The 15679-nt window shown below is 29.3% G+C and overlaps 1 protein-coding gene across 1 annotated transcript; it reads right to left on the bottom strand.

The window, feature by feature from the left end:
- Window positions 1–9812: 9812 nt before the first annotated feature.
- Window positions 9813–13839, bottom strand: LOC125368608 (pentatricopeptide repeat-containing protein At2g01390-like). The gene is made up of 2 exons (XM_048376768.1): window positions 12998–13839; window positions 9813–12099 (listed from the first exon to the last, which is right to left on the bottom strand). The coding sequence occupies exons 1-2, from the start codon at window positions 13776–13778 to the stop codon at window positions 11099–11101; spliced, it is 1782 nt and encodes a 593-aa protein (XP_048232725.1). The 5' UTR covers window positions 13779–13839; the 3' UTR covers window positions 9813–11098.
- Window positions 13840–15679: the final 1840 nt, after the last annotated feature.

The following is a 15679-nucleotide window of genomic DNA, read 5'->3' as shown; positions in this document are numbered from 1 at the left end:
ATTCAAATTTATATGTATTTTTATAATTTTTATAATTTTTTATTAATTTATTAATTAATAAATTATATTTTTAATCAAATATTCATTCTAATCCTAAAAAAATAACATATTAATAATAGATTAATATTTTAATTAAAAAATAATTAATTTTTAATTAGATAATAATTACTTTAATTATATAATGATTATTAAAAAATAGCATATTAGTTATATTTTAATATTATATTAATTAATATATTAATTTTTAATTAGATAATAATTTTAACTATAAAAATGATATTTTTAAATATTATATAATACTAATAAATAAATTATTATTTATATAATAATATCTAATTCTAAAAAATTAGTAATATTAATTAGTATTAATTTATATAACATTAGAAGTAATAAATAAATATTCTAAAGTTAATTTTATATTATTTAATGAATTAAATTTTTTAAATATTTAGAAATAATTAATTTGCTACTATCTTTTAAAATAATTATAATTTAATATTAATATTAAATAAAATATATTTATAAATATAATTTTATAATTTTAAAATAGTAATAATAATCGTGCATGAATGAAAAAATAATTAGTTATAAATTTAATAAATTACTTTTGTTATGGTTAATTACATGTTTTTGTCTCTCCGCCAACCAATGAGCAAGAGAGGAGTCGTTCGTTCCACATGAAAAAGAGCCACAAAGAAAGGAGTTGGGGGCCCCATGTCAAGCACCCAATTTACAGGGGAAGGGCGTTGAATTGAAACTGATAGGGTCTTGCCGTTCACGCAAACGTGTCGCCACATATGGCTAGAAAAATAAATTAATTAAAGCTGTTGTTTATTTCTCGATAAGATCTCTCTATGAGCAAAATTATTAATATATAATATATTTATTTTAAAATTTAATTTTTTAATATGAAATTTAATTATATATAAATTTTTTATTCATATATATATATATATATATATATATATTATTTGTATATATAAAATTTAATTTTATATATAATTTATATTTTTATTGATTAATAAATTATAATTCTTATTACACACTAGTTCTAATTCTCTTAAAATAGAATTAATATATTTTATTTAATTAATAATTATTTATTAATTGCTATAACATTAAAATAGATTTTATAAAATAATATTTTAAATAATATTTCTAATATTATATTTAATAATAAATTATTTTGATTATATAATAAATTTTAAAAATAGTAATATTAATTATAGTATAATATTGAAATTAATTAATAAATATTTTTTAGAATATTATTGGATTAATAAAGTTCTAAAATTTTAAAAATTAAAAAGTATTTAAATATAATTATTAAATCTATTTTTTAAAATATTATAAATTAATATAAAAATATTTTTTATTAAATTATATCTATCAATTTAATTTAATTTTTAAAATAATAATAATAACTATAAAATATATTGATAAACGACTAGTTATAAATAATTAATTTAAATTATAACATATTTATATCACATTATAGATTTGATATCGAATAATAATGATTTAAATAATATTTTTTCTTTTCATATAATTTAGAGTATATAAAACAATAAATATAAATATATAAAAGAAAATAATATGATTTTTATTCATAAAAGCTTGCGATTAAGATAATCCCAAGTGAAATGGTAGGATCAGGAGCTGAAATGTGTCAATGAAACAATGAAGTTAGTCATTTTCCTTTCAAAAATGCTCGTACTAAAATACCATAATTTCCATTAATATTAGTGGATGAAAATATTTTAATTTAAAAGTTTTCCCGAGTTTCGCACCAAACACAAACGTGTGAGAAGGCTATCCAAGCTTAAGCCCGTTTCTAGAAAATTCTGAGAAAATAGCTCATTATTTAATTTTATTTTTTTTAAGAAAATTACAGCTGTCTTCTTCTATTTCTATTTTAAAAAAAAATTACTTCGCCTGTCAATATCAAATAGCTGGTTGTATAAATTGTTATGAAAAATGTAAAATACTAAAAACCCTTGATATGTAATAATATAATAATCAGATCCCTATATTTCCAGAAACAAACTTACTAGTCCTTGACATTCAATTTCGTTATTAATTTAGTTATTGCATACAAATTGTAAGTGGAACCGAATGGGTACAAATGACTTAAATAAAATAAAATTTATTTATGTGTGCGCTGTGCCCTTCATAGCACACGAAATTAGCAAGACAGAATTTATACTTTCTTTATCAATTTTTAGGGACAAAATTATGCAAAAAGAAAACAGAAATAGTTAATACTGTTTTAAATCGTTATTAACTTTTTTGCCCTTTGATCCATGATTGTGTTTTCAAAAATTTTCAATCCATATCAAATATTTATATTTAATTTGATTTGTGACAGTCAACTGTTACTTTTTTTAGTAAACAATTCAATCCAGTTTTTAGTAGGCTTAATTAGTAAACAAATCAAGCTTGGATAATTGTTTTTTAACCTAACACAATACATCATATATTTAAAAATTAACCCATTTCTACATAGAGCGAAAGCAGTTTTTTCAGTTTAGACAGAACTAGTATTATTATTTGTATTATTATATAATTAAATAATTATTTTATTAATTAATATAATATTATAATTAATATTTTATTTTTAAGATTAAAAAAATGATCTGAGCATATATGGTAAACTAATTTATTTATTTTAGAGTATTTTTAAAATCTCTCTTTATTAATTGCTATGTGTAAAATTACTAATTACTTGTTTTTTTTAAATTTATGAGTTTAATATAAGCAATTAAGTTTTCAATTTCAATGTTGATTAACTATATTATTTTCAGTTAAAAAGAGGGGGAGGGAGAGAAAAGAAAAACCATATAATATTAATTATTTCTCTAAAATAAAAATTTACTTGATATATTTGTAAGTGTGTGCTTGATATATATCATTGGTGGCAATGTCCTTCTCTTATTGGTATGAAACTTTAAAATAAATTAATGAAATTAATCAATTAGTCAAATATGCAACCATAGTCATCCTTATCAAAACAGAGAATACTGGATCATGATAGTTTGAAATACATATAGAATATCTTCACATGTTATATATTTCATATTAACAACCGATCTTGTCAATGTAATAAGAATCTTGTTATTATACACTAAAATTGAGAGTACAGAACTCCAATTCATAAGTCACGACATACTTAATGTTAGTTAAACTAAAGATTTTGAACAATTTTCTACACTTGAAAAATGCAATAACATACAAATAAATAAAACTCGTGACACACAATATTAATTAAAACTATTTTTGTTATATAATTAAAGTAAACTTCACTATTTAATTAATAACTACATTGGTACATAAAATAATTCATCTAGAAACTCCTGTTCTTTTCCTTTCCTTTTTTTTTTTTTAAGTTATTAATAAAAATGCCATGCAATGATATTAAAAAAATATCTCATGCAATAATCAAAGGCAAGAATGAATATAATCTCTGCCAGCATCAAATTGGTACGTTAACCATGTGTTCCAGAATATCAATATTTAATTTCTCATTTCTAATTTTCTAACATAATAAAATGACAAATTCACATGTTTTTTGTTTTTATTAAATGCCAATTTTCGTCTGAAGTAAATTTTGTTCACATCATACCGTACTCGGTTTCTAATTAATGTTATCTATTTCTGTAAAATATCAGCATGTCTTATTAGTCCACAAAATTTAAAGTCATATTTCTATCCATTACTCTACCTGAAAATAGATAATTAAACTTAAATAAGGTAAAAGTATAGATTTTCACCATATTATATATATAAATATATCATTAAAGTTATAAAATATTTTTAAATATTTATATATAATTTGGACCGATCATACTCTTAATTTTTTTTTTTTAACAATTCTATTACTCTAGCTATTACTACACTCCTATTAAACAATGCCTTAATAGAGTTTATATGATTGGGTTTAATTTTAGCATATTGAGGTTTAGTTTACATAATTTTATAATTTTTTTTTTGTCTAGTTAGCGAGAGTATTACTCTCAATTTTATAATAATCTTAACAATTGTAACAAATTCGTCTATATTAGTTAATCGGATTACAAAAACTATATTAGTGATTCAACTCGGTTTAGTTTGAAGATCATTTTCAAAACAAAACTGAGTATTCGGTTAATAAAACTATCATTCAATAAAAAAATTCTAATTTAGGTTCGACTTAGGCAGCTATAAATAATATGTATATTCACCATGTTATAATAATTTTCCACGTGGGTAAATAAGACAGTTCTCACCACAAACAGTCTTCCTCTTAGGCTGCATTTTTCAAAGGTTTCATCCTAATCTAACACACACACACAAATAGCTTGCGCAATATATATATATATATATATATATACACGTCAAAGTATTTAATATTTGTGGGTCCTAAATAAAAAGCTTAGACCTGGATCTGTTGCTATAATTTGTCAACCAAAAGTTAGAGAATAGAGAAATAACTCGTTTTACGACTATAATTGAAGTTTGATAATAATGATATGACAAATGCTTAATTCAACTTAAAAGTAAGTAATTGCTTTTAGGACGACAATGAAACCTAACATCAACAATATTGTACGTAATTAGACTTGAGGTGTAACACATCATGAGAGCCCTACGGCCATATGCATGGTCTTTTATTTGTTTTTCTTGAGATTGTTTCATTTTTCGACTTCAAGCAGATGAATTTTTAGTTTCGAATTTCCTAGGAGGTTGAGTGTAATCTGAGTTACAAATTATTTTCTTATATTTATTAAAACTTAACGGAAATAAAATAATTTTGGGAGTATTTGGTTTAGAAGTTTGATGCAACTGATCTAGACAATATATTAAAGTATTTGGTAAAAACTTAAAAAACAATAGTTGATAGCTGATTTGATCTCAACTAGCTGCTGACAGTATTAGCTTTATTTTACAGCTTTTTCTTATCATTTGATAACTAATTTGATTTTTTAATTTATTTAGACATTATTATTTTTATTAAAATTTATTGATAATAACTTACTTTAAGTTGTTATTTTTTTCTAATTTTAAATTGATTTTATATAATTAAATTTTTATATTTTATAAATAAATAATTATTATTTAAAATTAAAAAATTTCATTTAGTAGAATTTAAATTTCTATATTTGAAAATAATATTTATAAATATTTTTAATAATAAATACATTTGAGCTAAAAAAATTAATTATAATATTTTTATCAATTTATAACATTAAATATAATATAATATAATTAATGATAAATCATATTCTCAATTGTCATTTAACAAACTAATAACAACCACTAATAAATTTTTACTAAATTGTTTAAATTATAAGTCATCAGCTAGCAACCACTAGCTACCATCTACATTGATCAGCCGAGCCAAATACGTCATTAATGTCTAAATATAAACTTTGAGTATCAATGTTTTTCTTTTCTGTCCTCTAATTATGAGCATAGGCAAGTAAACATTCAACACAAATTTTCTGAAAATATTTTAAAAAATTTCTTACATTTTATAGTTTAGATTATCAACAATTACATGATTATGTCCTTCTCTTTGAAAAAAGAAAGTATGAATACGAAGCATCTTTTGGCAGTGTTGAAGCCACTAATTTAAGTTCAACTAGGCATTATTGATATATTCCGAGGATAATAGTAGTACTAAAAATGGAGGCGATGGAGATATCACGATCGGTAAACTGAAATTTATGATATGATGCTGACACTATTGGAATGACCAAGACGCCAACAATTTAGTTCTACCTTTTGAGCAATAATTTTTGGAGGATTGGATGCCTTGCTAGCTTAAACTTGGTTTTACACAGGCCATTCCTACCACATGCACGCTTCCACTTGGTTGCATTGCATCCCAATAATTCACGGGCACTACTGATATTTTCCAATGGCTTGCCACCCAAAATTCGCCCCACTCATAATGTCAATTCAATTCAGTCTTAGAAATTGTAATAGGGTTCCTCACTGGCCACCTAAGAATGATTGTTTCTTTCTGTAATCTTCTTAATTTGGTTCGTTAATCCTTCCCCTCTCTTAGAAGCCATTTTTGGTGTATGATGCCTCTGTTGAATGTCAACTTTACGTTTACAAAAAGGCCGTTTTAGAGAAAAAAAGAAGAAGAAGAGAATCATTGCATATGGTAGTTTTTGATTAAATGTTGCATTTCAATTTCCGACGTAAGCAGCTTATAATTACTTTAATTAAGTTTGACAAATACCAATACTTATTAGGTAATACTTGAAAAAAGACGAAATTATTAAACTCAAAGTCTATCATTTTTTTTATTGTGATAGCCAAAGACACCCAAAGAAAAAATTAATAAAGAAAGAAAGTAAAAAGGCTAATTATACATCAGATCGTATATTTTCTCATATTAAAATCACGTAAATCTCCTTAATTTGATGTGTTAGTTTTGGTTATTCATAATTTACATTAAAGTTGGCATGCATGTCATGGAAAGAATGGCTCATAGATTTAATTTTAAAATAATTAATTCTAAGTGTTAATTATTTTAAAACTAGTTTTGTTACGGTATATTCTATATATATTATTCATTCAGCCATTTGACATAATATATTAGAATAACTAAAAGTTTCCTTTTAGGATAAGAAATTATTATTTAACTAGACATTCATTTATAATTTAAAGTATTCATTAAGTGAATTCTTTTTTCTTTATTCACATTGCCAAAATAACCAAAAGAAAGGCTATCTTGGGATGCTGTTTTGAGAGACGAATAACACCTACAATGCTGCATTGGCTACTTTTGATGGGTAAAGGTAGGAGTGGCATGTGAAAGATGTAATGATATTTACGAGTCAAACATGTATGTAAAAACATAAGAGAAGAGATACTATATTCAAGAAAAAATTGAAGAATCCAAAACCTAGCTAGTGCACATAATCTTTTTATTCCTCTATTATCATCTTTATTTATACATGCATGTCACTGTACGCTGAAACAAAAATGAATAGAAGAAAAAGGATATTGTTGGACTGAAGGAACCCTGTCTAGTCGCAGCATCATTACCCATCTGTCTATTATGGGGTTCATTACATTATACTTAGATATAGTCGTAGGCATATATTCTTACAAGAGTTATTGGCTTGGGGATGATGTCTATTGTATATTGCGGGGTGGGATCTCTTTTTGCTTCGCCGCACAAATTCTCCCATTTTTATTCCTTAAATCAAAGCCGTGGAAAATGAAAGCTGAGAGATCTTGTTCCAAGTGACGTGGATATGGGTCAGCCTTCATCCTCTTAATCTTATTGGTCAGCTTCCCTAATCTCAAGTATGTATTTGCTTTGCATTGAGAGGCTACAATTCTGTTCTATTTAGTGTGTCATGCGGGACTTGCCACAGTTCTTTCAGACGCATTCTGTTCCCTACAAAAGATCTCATGTATCACAATTTTTATGATAAGAAAAGGAGGCTTAGGATTTGTTTTCAAAGATATATAACATTTTCAGAATTAGCTCAAGACTTTTACAAGTGAAAATTCATCCTTTGCATTAAATGATTCTTTTTATAATAAATATAAAGTGACGATTATTCGGCATTATATAATTCACCGCTAATTGATCTTCTTATAATAAAAAATAATTTACTATTATACGTGATTAATTTATTAAATTATATATATGAAGGTTAGTTCAGATAAAAAAAAGAAAAAATTGACGACTATAATATAGAAATTTCAAATCAAGCATTCTTTAATTGGCTTTGTTTATAGCACCATATAGTTACTTTCTTTTTAATATTTACGATTTGTTCCATTTTCTTTCTTGTATTTTAATTAAGAAAAAAGAAAAAGAAAAAGCGTATATCTTTGGCAAATGAAGTGGAATGCATGACAACAAAAATAATGGGTACTCTGATTCAAGCCTTACGCAACCTCGTTAATGTGGTCTCTCCTTAATTTTTTGAAACTTGCTTGAGATTGAAGCATGGCAGCTGCTGTGTATATCTTGTTTGTCCAAATATGCTACAAATCCACCCAAGTCAGTCGCCTACTGCCTTAGGCTAAACGTTTTAAACAACTACTATAATTCTTAATGGATGCTTTGTCATCCAAGCCAAATAAAATAATTAAATAAATAAATAAATAAAGCTTTAGAAATTGATAAAGTTATAATTTTGATCATGCTCCATAAGATTTGCTTAAATAATCTTGTAATATCCAAAGTTTCATTTAATTTAATAAGAAGTTATTCAAACTAAAGTTATTTATTTACCACCCAGGAGATTTAGATAAAATGGTAAAATTTTCTTCTAACTTAACTAAAACTTCAAGTTTGAACCTTAGTTATGTATGTTATTTTTAAAGTAGTATTTTATAACTCGTAAGAATCTTACCCTACACATTTTAAACTAATTCTAAATATATTTATCAAAATAAGTTATTTATTTACAGTCGGCCTCTTAGTGATTAATAACTTTATTATATTGGAAAATTATTAGATGTTAATATCGAAAACTTAATAGACTATAGATATATTAAATATTAAAAATTAGAAGATTGACAGTATAAATTTTTCTATAAAAAAAAAAGAAGATTTTGGCACCCATTTACAAACAATTAAACTCTTAAGTAATATTGTGAAGTACAACACTCACTTATTAAGAAATTACTTTGTCCAAAAAAAAGAGGAAATTAAACCATAGAAAATGGATCATAAAGATTATAATATTTCCAGATATAATTAACAACAAGAAGTATGCTATGCATCCCAATTACAGAGTAGTCCTAATTAATATCCTCATATATGTAATTAGAGAAGCTTTATATTTGGATTTCATTTTGTTCTAATATTAATAAAAAAATCTATTAATTTTTACAATAAGAAAAAAAAGAGATTGCTGTCCTGCTATGTAGTTGACAGGACCAATGGGCATTCCATGAGTCAGAGTGATCTAATGACAGGTGGGATTAACAATAAAAATGGGAATGGGAACGGCACAAACTCAAAAAGGGGCTACTCACTCGCACAATGGTCCATTCCATATGTGCCTAAGGTCAATCAGTAGTGCGCAATTAATGTTTTAGACTTATTCTTTTTGGATATCAGCAGAGTTTTTGGTGGGTTGTTAAGAAAGGAGAGCTATAAAAAATAAAATAAACAAACTAATATGTAAAAATATTTAAGAACCTTGTCAACAAAGTACAAAACCTGACTCAGCAAATTAAACCCTTGAGCTGGCCTGAGTTTGCGCACCTTTAGGAGGTTGGAGCCTCTTTGCGCAGAGGCATGACACTATTGATGAATCATATCCGACAGACAGCTGATTAATTAATTATAATGCTTGTTTAATTAGTTTATCAACTAAGAAGAGTGATGGCATAATGGATAAGATTCCACACCTCCCTTCCTACAACCATATGAAACCATGTTTTTCTTTTTTAATGAAACCACATGTACCATGTTTGTTAGCTGTATTGGTTCCAAGTTTTTATAATAATGTTGTTGCTTTTCTGCAATTTGTTAGCTATATATCAAGATCAAGATTTAGATTTTATTAATGAGTCATTGCACTAATAATAATTATAGAAATAATCAATTCTTTACGCTCACTATAAAAAAATGATAAACTCTCATTAATATTGATAATATTGAAATCTTATGCTTAGGACAATGCCCCATCTTGTCCATCCACTTCATCTCAAGTTTTTGCTTATGCTAATCGTTCTTTTAGTGGGTTCCATCAAGAATGGATTATGCTGATATTCTAATAATAGAAGAATAGTATATATTGCATTCATTGAAGACATTCATGAATGCTCGCTAATTTTTGGTGTGCCTTGAAAACAGACTGAAAACATAAAAATGAATGTTTAGATGTGAGAGATAATTCAATTTGGAAGGGTATCAAATGTGTTCTTAAATCACATGGCAGGCAGGTTGTATTAGGTGATGTTTGAAGCCTCAGCTCCCCCGGGACAAGATCTTGAATGTATAGAAGAAAAGTAAACAGATCAGGACACTCCCAATTCCAAATTGTCTTAATGTAATACTCGAGCAGTAGGTAATTGGTCAGACACCAATTCAAGCATATTCATCTTGTTCCTGAATAACAATCCTGCTAGTCCCCTTTAACCAAGCAGGGATAGAACTATGAACTTATAAAAATATTGATGAGGATATCTATGTCACAAGAGTTCCTGAAGAGATTCCTAATGTATTCTCAGCAAAAGACAGAAATGAGGTTTCTTAGGTGCCGATCCATGAATTCCATTAGACAAACAATAATCTATACAGAGCTCCTATGGCCAAAAAAAAAAAATGAAAAAGAGAAAAGAAAATACACAGTGCTCCTATGAGCTTCTACCTATTGGACTATCATCCAATGTATGTGTACTATCAATTGTATACAGCCAAAAAAAGGGCATATAAGCCATAAATTTATAAAATCCAAAATGCTATGCCTATTTTATTGAAGGAATGCTTTTACGATCTCTGCAAGGATATGTCTTTGCCCAGTATCGATCCATCAAGTATGAGTAGAACAATAAAGCAACAAAATTTTTGCAGAACAAAAGACCTCTTGACTTCTGATGCCTAGCCAAGTTGACTAACCCAAAATGAGAATAATTTTCTTCCTGCAAGTTATAGTTGACATGATTTGTTGAGAAGACAGAATGTTTTTCTCACATATAGTTGAGGATTACCATCCCTGAGGCTACACTATCCTGATTCTGTGTATACTCACATTGTAGTACATAAAGATCCCAAGTGGACGTGTTAAAGAACTCCCAGAATATGCAGCATGATGAACCATAGCGAGTTTAAAGCACTGAAGCATCGAAAAATCCCACTAATGCTTATCATAGCACGGCCTAAAGCTGTCAAAGGTGTGGGTTCATGGTCTCCATCATAAGGCTGCATCACAAAGGAACTTTGAGAACACATTTCTGTCATATCCAAGTTACTCGTGGTTGATGCAGACAAACTTCATCATAGATAGGCAAAAGGACCACCACAATCCAGAGTCAAAATCATGGCCATTTGACTGTCACTAATAGAAACAGCACCATTTTTCTCGGTCGTTCCAATAGCAACGGGATTTCTATGGTCCGAAAGAGCTAGTCAAGGTACCAAACTCCCAGCAAAAAGGAGGTCACATATCTTCTCCTCCATAGGGAGACAGCTCAAACGATTACCATCAGCCATCAGGCTCCTCTTTTCCTTTCTGAAATTATCTGTTTCACAAACTCTGCCACTTTTTTCAAGACCAGCTAAAAGAACATTATATGTACCCAAAGAAGGATTTATGCTGTTCTTTTTCATAGTTTTATAGATTTTAAGTGCTTTTGCTGCACTACCAGCAGAAAAGTATACACCAATCATGGCAGTATAAGTAGCAGTGCACTTCTGTTCATCTGGCAACAAGTCAAAAATCTTTGCAGCACAATTGGGCCTTCTAGCAGATCCAAGCCTATATATTAAGAGAGCACTTAAATACAGTCCAAGAGAATGCCCAACCCTAATCGTTTCCTTGACAATCTCTAAAACCCGCAGAGATGTATTTGATCTTATCATAATGCCAATCAAGGCAAGATATGCTGTTCTCTCAAGGTCTATGCCCACTCTCATACTGTATTCAAAGGCCATTAAAGCACTATCAGTTCTACATTGACTACAGTTTACCTCAATAATGGTTGAGACTATCCAAGATTCTAAAACCATATTCTTATCAAGTACCCCGGCAAGTAAATGGTCAACTGCCACAAGATTTTGTTTTCTCAAGAGAATCAGTAGAAGTCCTTTATCTATCGGATCATTGTCAGCACTTGTAGTGAACTCAGACGAATCATCATTATTGATAGATTCAGCAGCACAATGAGGATTTACTTGCCTGAGGACTGCATCACACTCGCCGGCTATTCTTAGAATTTTGCGTGCTTCTAAAAAGATAGGATAACGAAGAGCAAGATGATTTTCTTTCATGTATTGAAGAATTGGGGTCATTGTCTTCGTCTCCCCAGCTTCGCAACATCTCTCGACCAAAATATTGCACATAGCTTTGTCAGGTTGTACGCCTGCTTCTTGCATTTTTTTGAAAATCTCAAGCGCTTCTTGGCATTTGCCTAAAAGCAATGACACAATAGAAAAGGTATGAGATTTAAAAAAAGAAATGCAATACTTCGACAAAAGACAGCCCAATAAAAGAATAACCATAAAGTTATCTGTGAAACACAGGAATGTCAATGATAACTAAAACAAATAACAAAGAATTCTCATAGCTTTTGCTATGATAGAATTGTCACTGAAAAGTAGTAAATATGGAAAACTTTGTTGTAATAAAACAAATATGACTTGGTATATTTCAAGAACAATCAGCAAGTACAAGAAAATTTGGCAGCAAGACTCTTATTTCTCCAGAACCATAAGTTATGATTTTAAATTAAATTGTAGGTAAATGGAAGTGTTTCCTTCCCTTAATATATAGCCGGGAATTGAGCCTAGAAGACTGACTTAGTGCAATTGTACTTTACCACCCTGGTAGTGCTACCGGTGTTTATTGTATCTATTACTAGTAACAATAGCTTGTAGAAGTTCAGTTTAATCAGGAAAGCAATGGATTCAGCTCGTCCCTTCACAAAATGTGGATAGAATGCCAAAGGTTCAAGCCATGATCTATTATTACATCCATATTGCTTACCTAAACAGCATATCAATTGTTCAAAAACAAAGAAAGGATAATAAAAGGTAAAGTTTTAAGTTCAAGGGACAAAGGTTATTTTGATGTAAGTTTAGATTGTTAGCCAAATTATAGAAAAAGGATAGAGTCTCAATTATAATCAATGAACACCATGAAAGAAGCCCTACAAGTTCTTAATAATAAGCACGCAAAGCCAAAAATTACCCTCCATGTATGTGGAAAATCTCATCTTGAAGCTTATATTATCATGCCTACCAGTGACAACTTCCAACAAACTCACATGGACAATAGAACAAACAGAAAGAGAGCAAAGCAGAACTCACCAGAAACAACCAGATACTCCATTAAGACAGTGTAGGTATGACAATTAGGAGGAATCCCACATTCAAGCATCTCCTTGTAAATATTAGTAGCCTCCTTAACTCTCTTATTATCAAACAAAATCTTCATAAAAGCAGTATAAGAAACAACAGTAAGATAAAGCCCTTTCTCTTTCATTTCCTCCCAAATCTTTATAGCCCCATCAACATCACCGTTTCTTGAAAGCCAATGCATAAGTGAAGTGTAAGTAACAGTATCAATCTTTATATCCTTTTCTTGCATTTGTTTAAATACATAATTCATAGACTCAATCCTACCAGCTTCTCCAAAAATATCAAGCATTGTTGTGTACGTAAATTGATCATGTTTAAACCCTTGAAATCCTGAAACCCAATTGAAAAAGATCCAAGCTTTTTCCATTGGAGGATGTGTTTTCAACACTTGATTGACTGTGTAAGAATCCCATTTAATACCCAATTTTAGTATCTGTTCTTTTGCAGTTTCCCATGTGGAATATTTCAAGATTCTATATATGTTTGAAACTGTGTTTCTTGTGTAAACATTTGGGTTCTGTATTTTATCTTTGTTTAACACTGATTTGGGAGGTTTTGTTGAAAATTTAGTGGATTTTGTGGGTTTGGATTGGAGAAGTGAATGGATACATTTTTTGGAAGTGTTAAAATCGTGAAAGAATAGATCTTTACAAATAGATGAAGAAATTAAAGAATTTACGAGGAATCTGCTGATGCCACTTAAATGCACCATCTCTAACAACTTAACCATCACAAATATTTTCACAAATAACTCAAAATCGTGTCAATTATTAACAGATAAAATAAAATAAAGCTGAATTATCAAAAAACAGAGCGCGCGGATTTATCATTTATCAACGAGAGACGTCAGGTCTCTTGTAGACGACAAGTCGTCGTTGTTTGTTCTGCCGATGCGTGTTGTTTCGTAAGGAAGTAGGAATCATAAAATGACGAGTCGTTTGTTCTCGCTAGGGGTTGTTTGGTTAATAAAAGATATGGTAGAAATGGAAAGGAATAAGGTTCAATTCGCCCCATGAAATTGTAGCTGAAGTTCAAATCAGCTGTTTTTAACCTTTTTCAGGCATTTTAGCCCAATATTTAACTCAATGTGATTCATTTAAACCCTTTTTTTTTAAAGAAATAAGAGCGTGAGTCTCAATCTCTTTTTTTTTTTAATAATACTATCTTTTGATTTTCTCTCTCTCTCTCTCTCTCTCTCTCTCTTTTAGTCCTTTCTCCCTCTCTCGGAACTATCAATCTAAGAGCCACCATAACTAAAACTACTTGAATCCTTCAAATCACCAGTGCTTCTAACCCAACTTTTAATACCTTGTCCATTACAAGAGAGCTCCACCTATTCCGATCTACCAACCTCATTTATCACCATAAAAACAAATGAATTCATCACAATCACTCCAAGAGTCAACTGCTATCACCAAAAATAATCATTATTCCATCTCCTCTCTATTGCTTCCTTTAATAATGAATCTTGTTGAAGACCCTTACCTGTACAAATGTATACTTCTAATTCTGTCATGCATATCTTAGGAAGTTGGATTTTGTTTCTTATATTGAGGCATAATGTTTGCCTTCAATTTCGTGGTCCACTTTGTATATAAAATATGGCAGCAATCAATAATAAACAAGTCAGAAATTCATCCAAACTGAATTTTCTCATGGTATCAGAGCGTAACCACGCATAAACCATGTCTAACGATTCAAATGGATCATCTAAAGGGGGAGTCAAGAAGATTCTCTATATATCTTGCACCCATCAGATCACCCAGGACTGGTCTTTGTCACGGTGCCATTCACTGGTGAAAATTTTCCACCATGGAAATAACTCTTTATGCGAAAAACAAGGGAGGATTTGTTGATGGAAGTCTACCATTACCAGATCCAAATTCACAAGATTTCCATCGATGGAAGAAAAACTATGCAATGGTGAAGGCTTGGATAGGGAATTCTTTGGCAAAAGAAATACATGAAAGTGTCGCTTATGTTGAAACGACACGAGAAATTTGGTTGGAGCTATGCGAAAGATATGGACAAAGCAATACTCCTCGCATTTACAAAATCAAGAAGGAGTTTTCTAATCTCGTTCAAAACAACAGTCAATCCTTGACATAATACTATACAAAGTTCAAGATTTTATGGCAAGAATTACAGATATGTGATCCTTTGCCTTGCTGTAAATGTGAAGCTGCGAAGGAACATTAACAAAGGCGAGAAAGGGAAAAAAGCCATCAGTTTTTGCTAGGACTGAATAACAATTTTGATCACCTGAGGTCCAATATTTTGTCCATGGATCCAATTCCATCTCTCAGCAAGATATCTTTCTTTAGCATTACAAGAAGAACAACAAACTTCCATGCAAAGAGAAGGAAAGTCTAGCCCAATTATAGAAGGCGTAGCTTTTGCGGCTACAAAGACTGAACCTGGAAACAGCGAGAAGGATCGTGGGAACAGATATTTAAACTTAGGAAATCAGAATCGTAAAAGATGTGAACATTGTAGCAAAGGTGGGCATATCAAAGAAGAATGTTTTGAGATAATAGGATATCCACCTAATTGGAAGAGCAATCAGCAAAGCCGTGGAAGTAGTAATAAAGGTGTTTTCGGGCATAATAAAAGAAATTTTGGTTATCGACA

This window comes from Ricinus communis, chromosome 7, assembly GCF_019578655.1.
Source record: "Ricinus communis isolate WT05 ecotype wild-type chromosome 7, ASM1957865v1, whole genome shotgun sequence".
Classification (NCBI taxonomy): Eukaryota; Viridiplantae; Streptophyta; class Magnoliopsida; order Malpighiales; family Euphorbiaceae; genus Ricinus; species Ricinus communis.
Note: the sequence above shows the minus strand (reverse complement) of the source record. Positions and strands in the feature narration are given on the sequence as shown.

Coding starts and splice junctions, on each gene's coding strand:
- LOC125368608 (XM_048376768.1), bottom strand. CDS start 13,778: ATGGTTAAGTTGTTAGAGATGGTGCATTTAAGTGGCATCAGCAGATTC. Junction 12,100..12,997: donor GGAGTATCTGGTTGTTTCTG/GTGAGTTCTGCT, acceptor CATTGCTTTTAG/GCAAATGCCAAGAAGCGCTT.